The following is a 21,720-nucleotide window of genomic DNA, read 5'->3' on the forward strand; positions in this document are numbered from 1 at the left end:
CATTCACCTCTCGATTCGTCAGCTTCTGCCGCCTCTTTGACTCGTAGGCATCAGGGCCTCCGAAGATCATAAGGCACCCATCCGGCTCAGGGAAGTCATCCCCCTCCCCTCAATCTGTTGGAGTGGAGGCCTCAGCTTTCTTCTTCTTCATGTCAACCGCCTTGAGGTTCCCCTGTAGGTATTTTTTCATGAGGAAGCAATCCTTGTAGAGGTGTTTAGTCGGGAACACATGGTTGGGGCAAGATCCCTCGAGCATCTTCTCAAAGTGATCAGTCGGGGGCTTCCCGCCCTTCTTCTACGACCGTTCCAGCGTGGCAATGAGCTCGCCTTGAAGTTGCGGCTTGTTCTTCTTCATGCGCCCGTGGTAAGTCGTAGCCTCATCTTCCACTATTTTCACCTTCCCCTTGCTGTGCTTGAACACCGCGTCCACGGCCTCCTCCCATGACGCGTGGTTAGTGGTGATGTCCAGCAGCTCCTTTGTGGTTCGCGGCTTCGAGCATCCAAGCTTGTGCACCAGGGATCGGCAGGCCGTGCCGGAGATGAAGGCCTCGACTGCATCTGCGTCGACTATGTTGAGGAGCTCGTTGCACTGTTTCGAGAATCGCCAAATGCAGGCTCAGAGGGTTTCGCCCGGCTTCTACCTGCAACTCTTCAAGTCCCACGAGTTCTCGGGTCGGGTGTACGTGCCCTGGAAGTTACTGATGAAAATGTCCTTCAAGTCGGCCCAATCTTGGATTCGGCCGTGGGGCAGGTACTCGAGCCAAGCCCTGGGGGAGTCTACCAGGCAAAGAGGGAGGTACTGGATGATGAAGTATTCGTCTTTAGCCTCGAGCCATACCCCATGATTAGTATCCCTGACGTATTTGGCGACATGCGTCGATGGTTGAAAGCGTGGGGGGAAAGGCGCATTGCGGACTCTCCGCCTGAAGGCTCGGGGCCTGGGCCCATTGGGGCTGGGGCTTCGCGCTCGCCAGTCATTGATTGTGTCTCGTGCGTCTCGCTTCTTACCCATTCGCTCGTGTATTGATGTGGCCGGAACGTGATGGCTTAAAGCTAGGGCGCGGTTGCTCTTCCCCGGGCATTGGGAGGTGCCCGACCGGGTGGAGGCCTCATCATCCCAGAGGCTGGCACAGCTCTGCCTGCTTCCTGATGCTTCATGCCTTCTTGCGTGGGAGCTTTCGGCTTGCTGCATGGCTGCTGCCTCCAAGAGCCCCCGTAGGTTGCAATGGATTCGTCTACCGTCGGGTCAGCCGGTTCGGGGACGGAGCGGAGGATCATGGCCACGGCGGTCACGTTCTGACTAGCCCGTGCAAAGCGGGGCACATCCTTGGCTCCCTGAACGATCTCGTGTTGGACCAGCTGGGCGCAGGCCCACGCAGCATCTCCTCATTGCCATCGCTGGAGTTCCAGCTCCGCTTGTTCCTGCTCTAGCTGCCGCCGCTCCGCTTTAAGCTCTGCGCGTCACGCCTTCAGGCGTTCCGCTCGTTCTTGAGCGTAGGCCTCGTGTTGGTCCACCGTTTGCTGATCTGGCTAGGTATTGTTGACGCTTGTTATTGACACACTTTTTGTGCTATTTAACTATTATTTTCATGCATATTTTTATACTAACCCATCACTTGGCACCTGAAATAACCCCATTTTTACATATGCAAGATATTTTGGAGGATATTCTATTTTCGCAGGAAATTAGGCTAAATATGTATTTTTTAGATAAATCCTTGAATGAGCAGTGGACCAGAGGAAGATGAAGACTAGGAGGCACAAAAAGGCCCCAGGCCAATCGGCCTAGTGCCCCTCAGGCCGATCAGCCTAGGGTCTTTTGACCCCCTCTTGTGCTCATTTTTGGCAAGCAATCCTTCAAGATGACTTAAGGATTAAGTTTGTGAATATATGGCAAGGATCACTACAGGATCAAGGATGAATCAAAGAAGATCAAGCGGAGATTTGGAAAGTTATTGGACATCAATCTCATCCTAAAGATACCAATGTGCCAGGCCCACATGCAAGTGAAAATAAGCTTTCAGAACATCAGAGAAGTCTTGGGACGAAGGAGGGTGCGAGAGGCCACAAGGAAGGGCTAGGCCGATTGGCCTGGACCCCACCCCCCCCAGGCCGATCGACCTGGGGCTTTCCTTGCTCCCATCGCCTTCCCATTTCTGCCACATGGTTTCCAAACTATAAAGACCCCAAAAATTCACCGAGCCCGCAGATCAATCCACCACAACTCGATGAAACCAAGAACATCCACCAGAGGGAGCTGAGGGATGCTACAAGTCTTTGAAGTTGTCTAGGAGATGGCTTAGGTTGGCACTAGCCGCCATGGCCTCCCTGCGCGATTGTGCCATGGTGGAGTTCAGGAGCTAGTTGTGATCATCAATGGTATGTACTCAGAGGTGATGATCTAAATATATCTATTACATGAGCAATGTTCTTCATGTCATTCGATCTGTTAGCGACTCAATGCCTCCTTTTATACTCTTCTATCTATCATGAAATGCTTGTTCCTTTGTCTAATTCATAATTAGACTACATAGCTTGCTTTATGTAATTGTGGTGATTAGATGTAGTGAGTTGATCCTTCATGATAGCTAGACATGTTCATCTATATTCGTGCCCTTAAACTGTTTGTGCTGATAGGGGAATCGTGACGGGGTCTGCTTCCGTGTAAGGTGGGGATTTTTGGAGGTTGACCGGAGGTAGTAGTTTAAAGATTGCTTTGGACGAGATTCATGTTGTGCTTGCTTATTAGCTAGAACTACAACTAGAAGACGATAGGCTCTTGCTACCCTTGGTGGTGTTATCATATATATATGTGGATGAGATCTACTTTTACTCATGCTATTAATCTTTATTATCAAGTTTGCTCGCATATTCAATCTATGCTTCATGCTAGTATTAGATCCATTAAGCTAGGTAGAGAACCCTAGTCAGTTTGCTGCTGATCCACGGATTGATAAACCTTGGATGAAATACTCTAAGGGAAAAGCTACGATGATCCGTGCGCTTGCAGTTCAGAATCTGGCGTGCTAACTGCCGTCAACAGGTACGCGTGGTGGCTTCCTCGATGATAAGGGCATCTGTGAGGTCCGCCAAGTTGCACTCCCGTGACGGGTGCTCATTGCCATAGGGCCCTGGTTCTGAACTCGAACCGTCACTGGTGTCATCGTCGAGGAGGTCATGGACGGATGCCGGGGCATAGTCCATCATGCCGACGAAGACGGGGATAAGCAAAACGTGGATGATGGCTTCTCACACCTCCTGCGAGTAAGCCTGGCCTGCGTTCTTCAATCTCAAAAGGAAGCCGATCGCGGTCTCGCGGCTGCGCTCCTCCGCCTATTTCGAGCCTTCCACCATCAACTGGGAGAAGATGTTCACCAGCGCGCACAGCACGGTCTCAATCCCCTCTCGGGGCGGGTTCAGCCCAAGGTAGTTGTTGATGCGATGGGCGATTGCGTCTGGTTCAATGTCGTGGACGGTGCTGTCGGCCGCGGCGTTCGCATCGACGATGCGCGGGGTTGTTGGGTTGCCGAGCTCGAGGTCGCCCTTCGTGTTGGCAACGAAGCTGAGGCTGCCGAAGCGTAGCACCTGTCCTTGCACGGGCGGCGTGATGAGCTGGAGGTCGCCCATGGCAGTGGTGACGAATTCCAAGCTCCCGAAGCGGATGCCGCTCCCAGGGACGAAGGTGCGGCTGTTGTGGGCAAGGGGGAAAGCCATCCGGTGAGGGATGATGATCACGCGATAGGCCCCTACCTGGCACGCCAACTGTCGACGTTTAGTAGCATCAACTAGTGAAGATTTGCCGCGTGAATCCTCGGATGGGTTAGCTTGCGAGACACGGGAGATTTATACTGGTTGAGGCGATTTGCCCTACGTCCAGTTAGTGATGCGAGTTCTTTATTTCGGACTCGAGAGCTCAAGTTTGCAGTGTGAGTGTGAGTGGTTCTACTAGGGGTCGAATCCCCTCTCTCGTCCCTCCCCATCCCTTATATACAAGGCTCATGGGGAGGGTTACACTGTAGATCGTCATAGGAAGCCTGTTTAGTCGAGCACTCTCCTCCGACCAGTAGTCAATGGGCCCGTCTCGTAGTTGGGGCCTCTTTCCGCTAGATACCAGCCGAGATCTCCATTAGGGCCCGCTCTTCCGGTCGCCTTGGTTGTTGGACCCGGCCCCTACACGTATCTAGGGGCAGCGCCTGCCTCCGGTCACTTCACCTGATACCGTCACGATGGCGAATCGAGCACCCATGATCGGGCCTGACCTGGAACTGTGCCCCAACGCCGTTCCCGATTGGGAGCCTTTGTCCTGGGGCGGCTGTCTTACCCTCCAGGGCATGGATGACGGTGCGCCCGACCGATCAGCCCGCGTTTTCCTTGCCTCGGCCCACACGGGCTCATCTGCGGCTGTCACATCGGGCAGGTCTAGCTATATGATAGGTCTGGCCCATCATTACGCCTAGACCTTCGCATGGTGCCTTGGGCCGGTCCAGTGGCCTCTCATCCTCGATTCCCGGGCCGCGACCTCGGGCGCCGTCGGTCAGTCGAGCGGCGATGGGGCAGCCTCTCGCCCGCCCCAATTAGCTTCGCCTCCTAATCCCTTCTTTATTTTAGGCTTACCGATGGCTTAGGATATCTCTGGATATCCATCACCTAGTTTCATAAATAAAACCCCCGGTTTGATCGGTTTTGAAGGTTCAATCACATGAATGGTCTTTGTATCCATATAAAAATTGAAGAGGTCAGTTCGCGGTTTTTTGGTTGGACTATCGACCTGGTCTAGTCCTAATAATCGTAAGCTCAAATAGTCGCCAGACAACTAATATCTTCAATGTCATTTAAAAAACACATATACATATATGATCCGTACACTATACTCGTCCCTTCGTGAAGAAAAAGAACCTTAGAGCACTAAAGACCTTTCATTTCCTGTCTAACTTCACAAAGTCCTAATTTGTTGTCATTATCTTTTTTTCTCTGTTTGAGTAATTTAAAAAAAGTCAGGAAAAAACTTGTTTAAAGAAGTTCTTTATAAAACTTATTTGAATAACTTTTGATGGAAAATTTCAAGCTCCCTAAAATAATCTAGTGTAAAAGTTTCCATAAAAATCTTTTTACAAAGTATTCCTTAAAATTTCAAGTCCACAATAGTTAATAAAAAAGTTAGTAAAAAGTTTAGGAAAACCTTTCCAAATTAAAAGGTTGTGAAGGTGAAAAATTACCAAAAAGAAAAGTCGAGAGGAGGGAGCATCATGCACGCGCTAACTAAAATAGTCCATCAAGCAATATCCGGACTTTGAACCCGATTATTTTCTCTCTTCTTCATCTAATCTTATTTCTCGTATGTCCTTTCTGTGTCATTGCACCCAGTGATACTATCTTCCTGCCCCCACCCTCTTCCCCGTCATCCCCGGTTGTTCCCGCCGCCAAATTTATCGCCACTTACTTTTTGCCACACTAGTACGTCAAAGTAAATTGTTCTGTTTAAACCACCCTCTGCAACTCCTGAGATCTTTGATGTGGTGTGTGTGTGAGAGAGAGAGAGCATCTAGTACTCTGTATGGCATGCATAAGAACCTACTCTTCCAATATATTATGTAGCATCTGGCGATGTGAGGTAATACTCCCTCCTCACCAATTTAGGCATATTTCATTTACGTAGGGAGTGCTTCCTCTTATTACAAATATTGATGATGAAGCATTCTCCCACGCTGCTAATGGTCTGAGAACCACTCCAAAACCAAACCAAACCATATATAAAAGTAAATTAATTTCAAACCACACCAACCAGTTCATTACTCTTATATATCTAAATCAAACCAATTAAGTGGTGTAAAAGACCAAAAACCAAACTAAACTCATATCTCAAACCGGTTCTAAACCATTTAAAACCTATTTTCTATATATATCATATGGTTAGCTTTTGACGTAGACCCACATGTAGATCTAGCAGTACCAATTTGCACGAAGTAGCTTACTGTCATTTTGAGACATCTCTAGTAAATTTCAGTTAAATTCGTTAAAATTTTAAGGTGTGAACGCGAGCTTTTAGTTTTAGGGTCCAGCTTTCGACGTGGGGTCCACGTGTAGATCTAGCATGCTAATCTGCACGAAATAGCTGACTGTTATTCTAAGACATCTCCAACAAATTTTAGTCAAATTCGCTAAAATTTTAAGGTGTGAATACGAGGTTTTAGTTTTAGAGTGCAGCTTTTGATGTGGGAGCCACATGTAGATCTAGGCACGCAAATCTTCACAAATTAGCTAACTATCACTCTAAGACATCTCCAACAAATTTCAATCAAGTTCGCTAAAATTTTAAGGTGTGAGCACGAGGTTTTAATTTTAGGGTCCGGCTTTCGATGTGGGGACCACATGTAGATCTAGCCACAACAATCCGTACGAAGTAGCTGAGGGTGATTCCGAGACGTGGGTCCACATGTAGATCTAGCCACAACAATCTACATGAAGTAGCTGATGGTGATTCTGAGACATCTCGAACAAATTTCAATTAATTTCGCTAAAATTTTTAGGTGTGAACGCGAGATTTAAATTTTAGGGTCCGGCTTTTGACTAGGTCACACATATAACCATACTAATTTTACTATTGTTGAATATTTTGAATTAGTCAAACCAATTCCAACTGGCCCAAACCATTACAATCGCTAAATCAAACCAAACCCAACCATTATATATGTCACACCATTATCCACCAAACCAACCAACACCAATTAAGACAACCAAACCACTAAAACCGGTTTGAGATCAAACCATTCCCAGGCTTACTCCCATGATATATAAATCTTTTTATTTAATATCTAGAGCTCTTAGACTCGTACAAATATTGTCATTTAGGCCTAACTAACAAATCAAGTGGCTTTGCCACCATTACATCTAAGTAATAAATAGTCGGTATATATCCTCTTACAAATATGTCATTGAGATCTAACTAACCATGAGGTTTTGCTGCCACTATATAAGCTTAAGATCACCATCACATCTCTTACAATGAAAGTGGTATCCGGATTTAACTAATCAAGCCATTGCCACCACTAAATCAACTAATAGCCTATTTATGTATAGCATTTCACGTGAGTTTTGTTGCCGGTCGACATGAAGCTCATCATCCTCAATCACCTCGTCTTCCCTATCCTCTTGCTCCTTGTCCTCGCTAGTCGCTACATGCACCCACTACGGTTGTGCCCGCACCAACGTTATTGGTGACAGCTTACCCCAGTGCGTGCGCTGAAGTGTTTATCTAACACCAACAAGTACATATTCAAAATTTTGCTAGAGCCTAGGCGCAAGTTAACATTTGATAACAAGTTTAATCAAACATATATATCGACCACTAACATAAGCAAAAGTGGACATCCTCTTGATAGTTTTGGAGCAAAAATTCACATTTGTACACATGCGAGAAGGATCTTTAAACGGTTGTTGTTGACATTGGCACTAACAATGCCAATTCAATGAGCCCTTTTTTTTTTCCAAACTTGCAACAAGTTTACACAAACATATATATTGACTAATAACATAAGCAAAAGTAGACATCCTCTTGATAGCTTTGGAGGAAAAATTCACGTTTAGGTACACATGCAAGAAGGATCTTTAAATTGTTGCTGTTGACATTGGCACTAACAATGCCAATTCAATGAGCCCTATATCTTTGCCAAACTTGCAACAAGTTTACACAAACATGTATATCGATCACTAACATAAACAAAAGTGGACATCCTCTTGATAGTTTTGGAGCAAAAATTCACGTTTCGGTACACATGCGAGAAGGATCTTTAAACTGTTGTTGTTAACATTGGCACTAACAATGCCAATTCAATGAGCTCTTTTTTTTTTCAAACTTGCAACATATGTACAAGAATCAAAGGCAGCATTCCTCCTCACATGAATAATGCACTCAATATGTTCCGATGTTATGTTTGTTTGCCCGGCAAAACTGTGCACATGCACATCTGCTCACGGTAGAGCCTGGGCAGATTGAGTGCATTCTTCATGTGAGGTGCTCATGACCTCCAGTAGCGGCATCTATGAGGTAGTAGTAGTTTGGCTGGGAATCTACAGCAGACGAAGGTGTGTGTTGCTGATAGTGGTAATCTGACTTGCACTCACGAGTTTACCAATTGCAAGTGCTGAACACCTTGAAGGTGCTTGCATTAGCAGGTTATGACATGATCCTTGGAATGGATTGGCTTAAAAAGCATTAGTCCGATTAGCACAAAATTTAGTGGCCTCACCGGTCATCCAAACGACATTTTCCAAAGCGAGGTGAACAATTTTTAAACCTGTATTTTACATTGGTTTAGATATCACAAAGCCAATCCTCCAAACATCATGCGCCAGGTTGCATTAGCATGTTATGTGTTTTTCCCTGTGCTGTACATTCCCCTGCTATACAAGTGCGTAACTGATACAGCGATCCTTTTTCCTGAATTAAGTTCAGTCCTGCCTAAAATTTGCAAACCAGTAAGTAAAGCCAAATCTGTACAAGAGCAAAAGATTCTAGACAACTGACCACATTTTCATTAAACGACTTAACTGATACAGTAATTGCTAAGCATCCGAAGTCTACAAATGAAAATAAAGTACCAAAATATAGACGAACAGGAACAGCACAAGTAAATTTACCTTTATATAAGCCCTTCAGCCTATCTAACAATTAAATTGGGTAGCCAATATTACAGCCAATACATGAAACTACTAATAAAATGCTTTTGCAGGTCTCCCCAATTTGCTCGTACATACATTTTGTTTCATTAGGACGACACCATGTACACATAATCTTGCAAAATAATGAGGCAGTGGACTGATTTGATCAATTTCAGGCTGACAAATATTTATTGTCAATTTTGACCCGGCAGATTCATCATCTTCACAAGCCAGGTCATGCTACTGATTGAGTTGGCCAGTTTTCTGCCAAGAAGTGGTGGGTGGTTCAGGGTCCGATTGTGCCAGTGTCGAAGTAGAGTGTCGTCCCAGAAGATCCACCAGCAACACCCTCCATGAGCGCGAATCGCATGTCCTCCGACGGCTTCCAATGCCTCTTCCTCTGGTTGATGAACCAATTGTTGATCTGCTTTGGGTCGAGGCCGGTCATCGCTGCGAGCCTCACCTTATCTTCTTCCTGTCATAATCACAACATCAGGCAACGGTTATAGTGCATCAGGTTTTGATTGTAGAGGGAAAATATTCGGCCTCTACCGTAGGATAAGGCCAGCGGTAGTGTGTGTTCCACCACTCCAGCAACACCGTCCGTGCATCCTTTGGTAGCTTCCCTTTCTTCCGCTTCTTTAGGAACTCCGATCGAAGACGACTGAGGCATCCACTGTACTTCTTGAGCAGCATTTCCTTGAGCTCATGGTCAGCTAAGCGGGAGCTGTGTTCTTGCCCTATGTCTGGCACATCAGTGTCCCCTGAGCATTGCTCATCCTCAGAGGACCCCATCATGTCATCTATAATGAAAGGATCAAGTCAGAAATAAATCACTTACAAGACATCTAGGCATCCACATATACCTGAAAGTATTTGCAAACAGGTTAAGTTACTAGAGTCTGGAATTGCCTCAATATGAATCTGTGGAAGAAACTAAGTTGTATGCATGTTGCGGTAGGGATCACATAAACATAACATAATTTGTATACCTAATATCAAACTGCCACATGCTAGCTACTCCTGGTTTTGGAGCACAAATGATCCACCCATGATGTTCTCAATTTCTGATACTTCAGCTTGATTCTAACAGACAAATGGTGAGAAGACTTTTTCCTATGTTATAAAACCGCTTATTAATTTGGGATAATTATGTGAAATCTTATTGATATGATTGTGCAACTACCATATCTTGTTGAGCACCAAAATAGTAAAGATTTTTGCCCTGTGCCACCCAAAAAAGTGCATTTTGAACTATGCAATTCTTTATTTTCCTTGCACCCCACTCAACTAGAATCCATATATTACTTTTTTAAAAACCAATCATTGACTTAATTTTTCAAAAAAGAAGAATAGCCCTACGGTCCCACACCTTTGTCACTAACGGAAGTGTTCTTATTATTATAAAGGCATGACCAATAATGCATAGATTGCTTGCATTTTCAAATTTGATTTTTCCAGAGGTGCAGTCCAAGATAGCCAGTTTCCTATCCAAATACCTGCCAATCACCATCTCAGTTCATATGGCACAAACTTCTGCCCATATTTTCCATAATTTTCTAGGAGCCAAGAACCCATGATAAGCTTCCATTCACAACACGTCTGCCTTCACCTTTTCAATGTATAATCATGTTATTGCAAGCCATTCTTCTCTATAAAAAAATTTGGTGAAAACCTGCCGCTGCGACTGCCATACATCATAATCATGTTATCATGGGGTCTACACTGATTGAGGTCTGGTTCCAGGTATAAATATGGATGTTGTTGGTTTTGCCTTTGTAGAGCTATCAACTTAGTAATTTCTTCTTGAGAACTACAGAAAACTGTTTTTATCCCTAAGGTCAATAGTTTAGGGCCTTTAGGCCCCTTTTGGAACAAAGGAAAAACATAGAAAGTTGGAAGATTCCAACCTAATAGTAAAAAGGGCGTGTTTGGACGCTGCCGCCGGATGCCGAGCCGCAGCTGCGGCCGCACCGCAAGGGCAGCGGACGAATCGTCCGCCACACTTTTGGCATGCTGCGGCAGGCAAAATGAATTAGCTTGCTCTAGCAGCGGTTCGGCGTGCCTAAGCCACGGCGTGAGCCAAACGCAGGTGCTGGTGCTTCAGTTGTGGCGAGATGAGCTGTGGCGCGATGCGGTCAAGAACCAAACGCGCCCAAATTCCTATACGCCCCTTTAGAACTAAGGATTGCACCTTATGATATTACTATGGATTTCTAAGGATGACAGGCATGGATCCATAGGAATTTTGCAGGAAATCTAACATGAGGTTGAACCTCATAAAATTATCGACCCTCTCTCGGAATTTCCGTGTTTTCATGTGTTCATGTGCAAAAGTTTCTTTACGAACCAGGCAGAAGTGTTGCATGCAAAAGTTTCATCGGATACTTTCCTACATTTCGAAATCCTATAAGACCTCGTGTTTTCTTTCCTCCAAAATCTCTATCAAATGAGGCATCCCATAGGAATTTCATAAGGGCCACATAGGGAAAATTCCTATCCTATAGGATCTAGATCCTACAAAATTCCATAGCTCTAATTGTTTTCCAAGGCTTATATTCTTTTTATCTCATACACACAGATAAGTTAATAAGATCTATCTCTATGCCCGAAAACAGGATGTATTAGCATTTTCACCCAGCATCAAATTTCCAGAAACACATCGTAATAACCAAACAAGGATGCACCCACCCACATGATCTAGTCGCGGACACACATGAATTTGGTCGCATTACATGTGCTCAACATACTGAAAATTCACAAAGAAGATGAGTTTTTCTAGGGTGAAAGAATTTAGACTTTCGTCCATTTTATTTTCTTTTGTCTCAATGTACAAATCACACAGAAGCTTGCCCTCCTTATAACGACTTGATGGCACAAGAGACTAACATCTACATCCAACATGGACTTTGAACCTACTATGGTTGTATCCGCGTGCAAGTATATACACTAAGTTCCAATTTTGAACGTGGAGCCAAAATTATCAATTATTGGTAAATGGAGGGAATACATGCAGTACAATATTTTTTGAAAAGACTGAACTTAAGTACATGGCATATATGTGTGTGTGTGTGTGTGTAAGATAATGGGCAACTAGGTTCACAGTGCATCAGTATTACAACTTTGCAGATACGTTATAATATCATTTTCTACCTAACCTTCTTAGGATGTACAAAACAACCATACTCTTACTATGCTAACTTATAAGTATATATGGACAACAAATTCTTGTTCTTTGCACATTGTTTGACATTATTGTATGGATAACCTTTGTGCATTAATCATGTGATTCAAGATTGATGGAGACACTGCTCCCCTTATGCAGCATCAAATATTCAAATAACTGAATATATTATTAGTATTTTTTTCTCAATTCCCAAACCACATGGTACAATTTCATCATGGTTAAGAAGGCATATAATTTCAATGTTTCAGAACGGATGTAAAAAAAATAAAAAAGCATGAATCATGGTGGAAAAACAAGTTAAGTTGCAGATCAGCTCAAGCAAGAAGTTTAAATGTCATATTGGTTTTCAGTCATTCTATGGCAATCAAACAAATGCATGCTCAAGATGAGAATCTTATGTTTGATAGCCATGTGCGTATATCCTATTATTATGAAACAAAAATCAATGTACCAGAAGATAAGTCTTACAACCTGCAGAAAGTTGGATCTAAACGTCGACGATGTTGCATCAGTTAATGGGCACCACAAGGTCTTGTCAAGTCAAAACATAGCATTTTCCCAGTAAAATATTCGGTACCCAAAATATTGCAACGAAGAACCCAAGGCAACCAATAGACTAGCATGCACAGAACATTATTTTCATTTATTATACAACCTGAAGCTCTTCTGACGTTCTGACTAAGGATTTGACGGGACCTTGTTAAAATCTTACTATCAGTCGAATATAGCAATAAGGGGGTGTTTGGATCCGGAACTTTCCATGTCACATTGAATATTCGGAAGCTAATTAGGACTAAATATGAGTTAATTATAAAACTAATTACAAGGCTAAATAGCGAGACGAATCTATTAAACCTAATTAATCCATCATTAGCAAATGGTTACTGTAGCAACACATTGTCAAATCATGAACTAATTAGGCTTATTAGATTCATCTTGACGTTTAGCCTCCATCTGTGCAATGGATTTTGTAAATAGTCTATGTTTAATACTTCTAATTAGTATCTAAATATTCGATGTGATATGGACTAAAGTTTAGCCCGGGATAAACACCCTAAGTTCACTAAAGTAATAATACCTTCAGTAGTTTTGTACTAATCCTGATAAATAATGCTGCATTGGATGCTGCATCGAATGTGTCCCATACATCATCAGAGAACATGTCCAGTGAGGTTTCAAGTTTCGTAGGTGTTTTAGAATCCACATGACCGATTCGAAACTGATCGAGTTACTGAGGTAGAAAAAAAATCGTGCTTTTATTGTGGGAAAGAAAGAAAGTGCATTGTTATCTCCATAAAATAGTGGATCTCCACCCTAGTCATAGCAGAGTTAGCACTAATACCATTTCACTAAAAGAGTGAGTAAATATCGACGCCGTAATAATATTATAAAATACAAACCACAGAACAATGTAGAAAAGAATCCGCACCACCGGAAATTACCACTACCGTGATGATATGATATGTCTTGTCAAAGTACAACCACCGAATCCGGCAAGAGATCTCCTAAGCACGAGCTAGCTCTAAAACAAAACCTTTTTTCCTCACAAAAAATTTCTCCACTCAGTACTCCTCTCAGTCCTCTGGTTAAACCCGCATCCTGCATGCAGCAAAGCCAGACCAAGATTCTGGCATTGGGCAGCAGCAAGGCCAACCAATCCAAGCAACCTCACTCCCCACCAGGCCACCACGCTTCTCTCAAGTTCCATCACACAGCCTATAGCTACTAAAGCCTAGAGAGAGAGAGGGATGCACGGTAGAGAGATAAGGAGGCTAGATAGAGAGAAAGAGGAGGAAGGCTACAATCTTGGACAAAACCCTACACAAGCACCCTCCCAGCTCTGACACCCCTGCACCCCATTTGCATGGACACGATTTGACCCTTCAGCAAGAAAACGCGCACACGCATGCATCTTTTGATAACCGCACACGGCAACAAAATGCACGCTCACTCACAAAAACCAGCGTGCAACGCGATGTATCCTCTGGAATACTATGAGCTCTTTACAATAGTAACATGTGCCACCATGGATGTGGATGGATGCGTGCGTGCGTGCGAATTCTTTTAGCTAGACCACAGATCGATCGATGCGCGGGGTTTCCTCACCGGAGTGCGTGGCGGTCGTCGCCGCCGGCGAGCTGCCGCCGCTGCAGAGGTTGCTGAGCTGCGCCTGGATGCTGCTCAGGAACGACGCGGCCTCGTCGAACGGCCGCGACAGCTCCTCCTTGTACCGCACCAGCACCCGGCAGTACGCGTCCTGGAAATCGCACGCGCGCGCGTGCACATGTAATAACAGACGATTAGGAGCAAATCGCGGGGCAAATCCAGCGTTCGCCGCAGAAATTACGCGGCTAATTCTCCCTCTATTTACATGGATATATATATACACGACGCTGACCCAAGAGCAGACCATGAACTCGTCGAGCTCGGGATCGACGCCGATCTCCGCGGCGCCGGAGCCGGGGCCGGCGCGCCCCTCCCGGCTGACCTCCTCCAGCAGCGACGCCACCTGCGGTGGCGCTCCCACCTGGAAATCAAGAAACCACGTAGCGCGGAGAAGCATCGATCAATTCTTGGCATGCACAGCTAGCCCGCAAGATCTCTCTGCACGTAGTAGCTAGACGCAGCACGCACCTTGCGGCACTCGATGTAGGCGGAGAGGAGGGAGGGGTAGCGCGGGTGGCTGGCGATCTGCGCCTTCATGAGCTCCGTCAGATCCGACGGCGCCGGCCCGCCGACGCCGGCGACGGACGCCTCGCTCACCGCGCCGCCGACCCGCGAGATCCCGGGGTGGATGCTGTACAGATCCTCCATGGAGGCGGCGGCCGCAGCAGCAGCTCACCTGTGCATCACCACTATGCACACGCCTGCGCCTGCTGTGTGCGCACAAGTGGAAATCTAGTACGCCACTGTAGTGAGTGAATGATCCTCGTGCTGCGCTGGGGTTCCAAGAAAGTGAGGGGGCGGGGGGGCAGGAAGGCAGACGCTTATGGGGAATTTAGCAGCTGCTTGCACTGCAGATGGAGAAGCTGCAGGTGCAGCAGGAGCAGGAAAAGCTTGTGATATCTGCAGAGGGATACTACTACATGGGAGGCAAGGAGAGAGATGAGAATAGATTGGGAAAGGGAGGGTGGAGTATTCTATGTGGAAAAGGGGAAGGCTGGGAGGGGTGAGGTATTTGACTGTATTTTTCTTGGAGACAGATTGGGAAGGTTGTTATCGTATTATTGATTTGTTAATTTGCATGGTTGGACCCTTGTGTGTGCTGGGATTTGGAGGGATACCCTCTAGAAGCATGGAGCTGATCACCTCTCAAGTTAAATATGGTTTTCTCCCATGGGATATCTCCCCCCATTCCCCCAACAGGTAGCTCTTTTACAACCTAATCATTAACCTTTGTTTAATCATAATATTTGCTAAAATATTGTAAACTTGTTTCATTCCATATCTAGATAGATATAGATATCTTATTTTGGAAGAATAATTGAGGAAGGAGCCCAACCTGCTCCCTGTTCTTTAAGAATTGCAATGTAGTCTCAAGTGCAAGGGGGAAAGCCCCAAGGTGAGGTTGCTATGTGTACAGGTCCCGTCTGTTTTCGCTTATAAGCAGCTTATCGGTGGAAATAAGTGAGAATCCCGTCAAATATTTTTCTTATTTCTACCAATTTTGGTTTATGTGGTAAGCCGCTTCAGAGATTTGAATTATGAGAAGCGAAAAGCGAGAAGCGAGAAGTGTATCCAAACAGGACCTAAGCTGCTAGCTTAATTTTCCATTCATTTATATTCTTTCTATGAATCAATTCCTGCATGTGACTTTATACATCCTAACATCTAGATATCTTCAGTGGAGTCTTGGTTTGCACAATTCAAATCTAAAGACCACAATATCCTTCTATTCCACGTGGAAAGTTTTTCCTTAAATAAAACTTCAAATATATGTTCTTTGGGTTAATTGCGTGGAGTATTTATATAAAAATGGCGACACTGCTCTAATTTCCATCTTCACTTCAGATTAGAAATGAAGTAGTTTTCCAAAAATGAAACAAAATGGGCCCTTCAGATTGGAAAAAGAAGTAGTTTTTTTTTCCAAACCTGAAACAAAATGTGTCCTCCAAACACATATTGCGTACTATCCACAAGTTATTGGGTCAATCTAGAGATGCCCACTTCAGGAAAGCTAGAGCTCCGCCACACACATATATTTGTTTTCTTTTCCACGAAACAAATAGTTTGATTTTAAACTTCATGACCCTATGAGCATAAAAAAAAATATAATTCCACATTGACCTAAGCAAAACATGGCTCGGGCGAGGCAAAAAGCCTGAAATGGTTCCGGGCAAAAAAAACATGTCTAGGCCCGCCCCACGGACAAACATGAAGCTAGAGTTTTGAGGCTTCTTTCAGGTCGCCCTTTTAGTGTAAAGTTAATGGAAATAACTAGAGGACCAGGTAAAAGTTTTTAAACCTAACCATCAACATGAATAATTACATAAAAAATGGTATCACTAGAACCATCGCTAGAACCTTTTTCATATTATGTAGTTTTTTATTTGAAAATACTAGTCAAAATGCTAAATTATTGACTACTATATTTGTATTGTAGGCTTGTAGCTGACTTATATCTGCTACCAACTAGAGGGAGTACGGAACATGTTTAACATTAGCAAATAGCAACAGATCGCCACTACACCTTTGTCCTCAGTAAAAGTCAATAAGGAAAACTTAAATGCATAGTGTATTGTACATCATAAATGCCTTAACTAGTTACCTTGTCATAAACATCATATATTTAGAAAATTAAACAGAGCTAGTACATCATAAAAAGTGTGCATTGCTAAGGGGGTGTTTGGATACGAGGTGCTAAACTTTAGCAGGGTCACATCGGATGTTCGGATGCTAATTAGAAGGACTAAACATAAGCTAATTACAAAACTAATTGCACAAATGGAGTCTAATTCGCGAGACGAATCTATTGAGCCTAATTAATCCATCATTAGCAAATGGTTACTGTAGTACCACATTGTCAAATCATGGACTAATTAGGCTTAATAGATTCGTCTCGCGAATTAGACTCCATCTGTGCAATTAGTTTTGTAATTAGATTATATTTAATACTTCTAATTAGTATCCAAATATCTGATATGACAGGTGTTAAAGTTTAATACGGTGTTCCTAACCACCCCTAATTTTAAGTTGGCAAGACTAGACTATGGCCCCACCCCAGGCAGAGTTTGTGAGCCGTGTAATAGGCGTGTCAAAGGTCGACGCTGCGCCATTACGAAATAGTGGTTCACTTCCGTGATTACTCGAGTCTCTCCTCAATTTCTAGATCCCTTGCCAGCTTAGGGTGAGTCAGCGGCTAGGTCCGATATCTCCTTTACGACCTTCCTCGATATATACCTCCTTAAAAGTAGTTTCTCCTCTCGATTCAGGGAAAATAAGAAAAGTTTCATTAACAATTCCATACCACTCGGGCGGTGTGCTTTCCGAACACTTGGGTTATCGTAAGACGTCGATTGAGGAAAATCGAATTGTTGGGGGTTCCCATTTTCTTCGGCTCTCTCCGGTTTCAGTGATCCTGATGTCGAGGGTCGAGGGTGGGGCGGCCTACTTTCAACCTCCATGGAGTCGGGTCCGCTTAACCGATGTGGAGGATTGTACTCCTACTCCCGGGCTGGCTAGTGTAACGAAAAGACATAGCTATGCGGGATAAATTTTTCCGTTAGTTGTAAAATTATTTATCAATTTATTTATATAGCCTTTTCAGGTAATATATAGATCACTCCCACTCTAACTCGACTAATTGGCTTTGTTCTCTAAAATAATCTGAAAGATTTGCGGCATAGGAAGAAATCCAATAGGCCAGCACAAGAAGATAAACTTCGAGATGAATTGGGCGCTCCTAAAATTCCTATCACATTGAACGTTTAGATATAATTAGGAGTATTAAACATAGATTAATTACAAAACCAATTGCACAGATGGAGGCTAATCTGCAAGATGAATCTATTAAGCCTAATTAGTTAATGATTTGACAATGGGGTGCTACAGTAAACTTATGCTAATGATAAATTAATTAGGCTTAATAGATTTGTATCGTGAATTAGCTTCCATCTGTGTAATTAGTTTTATAATTAACTCATATTTAGTCCTTCTAATTAGCCTCCAAATATTCGATGTGATATGAGTCCGGACTAAAATCTAAACACCCCTTACACACGAGTTTTATCTAGATGCATCCTGGTAGCAGTAGCACATGGCACTGTGAGTAGGGGCTACTGTTGGACTCGTACCCTACACACAGTGGGTAAGCCGACCGGTGCATGCATGGTTACGCCAATCATGCTCCTCCTAACACGTCGTATCAAGCTAGCCCGCTTGACATGATGACATGGTCGTCGCTCGGTCTCCACTCCACGGGATCAAATTAATTTCGGAACATGCACACGGCCGTCGTCAACTTACGGCGTCTCCCGCATTATCAGAGCGCGGAGAGGAACCGAGTGGATTTGTTTGAGTTTCTGCTTTAAAGCTTTTGACTGGAAAGGTATCTTTCTGAAATCTAACTTTTTAGTTCCTGATTTTTTCTATTAACTTTTGTAATAAATTTTTATCTTCTCAGCACACTAAAAGTTAGAAAAATCTCATCTCAGTTAGCTTTTTAGCTTTCAATTCACTTCCTCGTAGGCTAGCTTTCCAACTTTTCGAAAACCAGCCCAATAGCTGAACTACTTGTTTCAACTATCCAACTTCAGGTTGGCGGAAGCCGAAAAGCTGACCCGATAACCTGAAACAAACGCAAACAGGGCTGACTACCCGAGAGGGTGGTACTGTACCGCACAGACGCACAGTGACCGTGCTTTCCCAAATGGGAGCGCCTCGATGATGGGTAGGCCCGAGATGGCCTCGCGGCCCACATGTCGGTGGGTGGTGGGGGGCGCCCGCATTTACAGCCGTCCCGTCGCCAGTGAGGCCGACGTGACGGCCGGCCACATGCCGGCCGGCTGTTGGCTACTTGCCTGGCCTCGTAGAGCTCTGCGCCTTTGCCTTTGCCTTGTCGCTCCTTTTTAACCCGTGGGAAATTTCGCGGTGACCGTCGCAGCAGGCGCCTCTGATTTTTAGGTTAGGCAACGGGAGGTGAAATGACATCTACTAGTGGTACTTGGGTTAATGATCAACAAGGGTAGCCTCGCGTGCTTACACTTCTCGCCATCTAGGAGTAAGTATTTAGGTTAGGCAACGATTGGACGTTCACTTACCGTGCTCTATCCGTTTTCGTATGTTTAGTCACCGTCACTCCACAAAGTCCAGATGCAGGTGTTTCAAAAGAGCTATCGTTTATATAATTTTTCAATAGTGGAGTCAATATTTTGGTCATGCGTGCACCAAACCAAACCGTCGACTCAAGATGTGCACATGCATAACATTTTGTCACTCTATCGATCAGGTCAGATGTTGCTTTTTATTATTGATGTCTCATCTCGTGTGGGAGCTAGAGAGAGAGAGTATCATCAGGGGAGGATATAAAAATCCACTATGCTTCACATTAGCGATCTCCAACGCCCAACCTCACCACGGATGCTCATGAGGTGTCTCGCTCATTCACGTATCCCACACACTACCCTAATCAAACCACCTCCCGTGACCTTTGCATCTTAGGCCCCGTTGAGATAGGGATTAAAGTTTAGTCTCTGTCGTATGGAATGTTTAGTATTAAATATAGATTAATTATAAAATCAATTATATAAATGAAAGTTAATTCGCGAGACGAATCTATTAAACTTAATTAGTCTATAATTTGACCATGTGATGCTACATTAAATATGTGCTAATCATGATTCATTAGATTGTTTCGACAATTAGCCACGACTTATGCAATTAATTTTATAATTAGTTCACGTTTAATCCTTCTAATTGGTATAGATCGAAACTAAAAAAATTTAATCTTCCGTAACTTAAAACAGCAGTGAAATATCCATCATCACCCCTCTATCCAACATCATCATCCCTCGAGGGGACACAATAATTTTGAACCGCACGCCGACATGACCATGCATGCATGGACAGAGCAGGACGTACGCCGCGCGTATGTGGCCGGCCTCTGGGTCTGGGCACCGCAAAGGCAGAGGTACGGTCTACCACTACCACCAAACGTACCACGGCTGCATAGCCTGCATGCGAGTGGCTGTATGTACCAACCCAGCCGTGCCCGGGCACCACCCACGGCGCAACGCAACCGTGCGTCGTCCGTGCCTCTCTTCCCAAACGTGCCTCAGCTGACGGTCTCAAGGCTCGGAACAGTACGTCATGGCTGGGAGGAGGCGGAGGACCACAAAACGGCCGGTCAGCTACCGTTGCAGTCGAGCCTGGAGCTGGACCACAACCCAAGCGGCTTCCTCGGACGCAGCGGCAGTCGGCTAAAACTGATCGGCCGCCGGGGGAACACAGCAAAAGCAGGTGCATTCAGATCTCCAGTCCGGGTATTTTGCAGTCAGGCCATACGAGGACCACCCGCTTTCCCTCTTCTAGAATCAGAGAAGAGAGGGAGCGCATCGCAATTACCTCATGAAAGAGGGCAGATAAACTGCCAACTCTGCGACCTACTGTACTCCTATATCGGCATCCAGAAGCAGACGAGCTTCCGGAACTTTGTGACCAGTGAGGCTGTCTCCGTGTTTTTCCTATAAAGCAGGTTTAGTACTCACCATAACCTGTTTTCCTAGCGCCTGTACCGCCCGCTGCCATCTCAAAGTCCCGAGAGAACCCTCGAGACGTTAAATAATGGATAGAGTAGTCGATTACCGCTTTTAAGTTCGTTCCACACGTGAGTTGATGCAAAATGGGTATCGTTGTTTCTCGTTTCCTGTACATAGAGGCCTCCTTGCTGTTCTGCCTTGGTTCTGCGTTGCCCGCTCCTTCTAGTATAATACGTAGCTCTCTTACCGGTTCGTTCACTCCATTCACGTTACAAAATTTTTTTCCCGAGGAAGCAATTATGATATGTTGTTGTAGAATTTATGATTAAAAGTTTAACTTGCAAACATCGATTAGTATCCGCCCTGTTCGCTTATTCAACCGGCTTATCAGCCACCAAACAGTATTTTCCTCTCACAACAAATCAGCCGTTTCAGCTTTTCAGCCGGCTTATAAGCTGAAGCGAACAGGCCCATCAAATTTATCGGGACCAGCTTCAGATAGTAAACCAAAAGAAAGGGCCCCGCGTTGCTCCTAGGCGATACAGGCGGCGACCCCACTCACCGCACCTTCCTCCCTCCTCTCACCTTGCCGCAGTCGGAGCGTGCCGCTGGAAGCCCGCGTGGGCACAAGGAAGGCGGCAGCGAGGCCTCCCACATTGCAGTCATATGCGACTCGCGAGCCTCCTCAGATCCCGCTCGCGTCGCCCCCAAGTGCAGCCCGGTCCATGTGCGCTCCTTGTGGTCCTTCCCCCTGCAAGCGCAAGGGTGGCGGTATCCTGCAGCGGTCTGCTGGCAGCCGGATGGCCCGGGGCTCGTCCGATTCGGTGTCTCCTTCGTCGAAACTAGTATCTCCCCGGGTTGATCTGGCTCGCTACAGTGATGGCGGCGGCCTGATGGATGGTAGGCGTTTGGGATTTGGTGTCTGCGGCGTGTGAGATGGCGGCCGCCGGGGCTTGATGACGGCGGCCATGATGATGCACAACATCAGCGCTAGGTAGCCCGTGGGGGCGCGGCGGCGGCTGCCGATGGTGATGCTCGCCTGGCTGTGGCTGTTGTGCTCCTTTGGTGCGGGGGGCCTCTTCGCGGCAATGACCCGTGGCAATGGAGGCCTACGGGTACGATAACGGTGGCCGTGCGCACTAGCTCGTATCCATGTGTTGCGGCTCCGGCAGTGCTGGC

The 21,720-nt window shown here is 45.2% G+C and overlaps 1 protein-coding gene across 3 annotated transcripts; it reads right to left on the reverse strand.

Annotated features, from left to right (window-relative positions):
* Positions 1–8,617: 8,617 nt before the first annotated feature.
* LOC117859097 (homeobox protein knotted-1-like 1) lies at positions 8,618–15,007 on the reverse strand. 3 transcript variants are annotated; one of them, XM_034742280.2, is made up of 5 exons: positions 14,480–15,007; positions 14,217–14,372; positions 13,952–14,102; positions 9,211–9,461; positions 8,618–9,133 (listed from the first exon to the last, which is right to left on the reverse strand). In XM_034742280.2, the coding sequence occupies exons 1-5, from the start codon at positions 14,657–14,659 to the stop codon at positions 8,945–8,947; spliced, it is 927 nt and encodes a 308-aa protein (XP_034598171.1). In that variant the 5' UTR covers positions 14,660–15,007; the 3' UTR covers positions 8,618–8,944. The 3 variants fall into 3 exon arrangements, with proteins under 3 accessions (XP_034598171.1, XP_072150291.1, XP_034598172.1); XM_072294190.1 differs by having other exon boundaries at positions 14,244–14,372; positions 14,480–15,006; XM_034742281.2 differs by having other exon boundaries at positions 14,256–14,372; positions 14,480–15,005.
* Positions 15,008–21,720: the final 6,713 nt, after the last annotated feature.

This window comes from Setaria viridis, chromosome 5, assembly GCF_005286985.2.
Source record: "Setaria viridis chromosome 5, Setaria_viridis_v4.0, whole genome shotgun sequence".
NCBI classification, from domain to species: Eukaryota; Viridiplantae; Streptophyta; class Magnoliopsida; order Poales; family Poaceae; genus Setaria; species Setaria viridis.

Excerpts from the sequence above, each read along its gene's own strand:
- LOC117859097 (XM_034742280.2), bottom strand. The coding sequence starts at position 14,659 with ATGGAGGATCTGTACAGCATCCACCCCGGGATCTCGCGGGTCGGCGGC. Across the intron at positions 9,462-13,951 it reads GACGACCGCCACGCACTCCG|ATGACATGATGGGGTCCTCT; the intron begins GTGAGGAAACCC and ends CTTTCATTATAG. Across the intron at positions 9,134-9,210 it reads ACCGCTGGCCTTATCCTACG|GAAGAAGATAAGGTGAGGCT; the intron begins GTAGAGGCCGAA and ends TGATTATGACAG.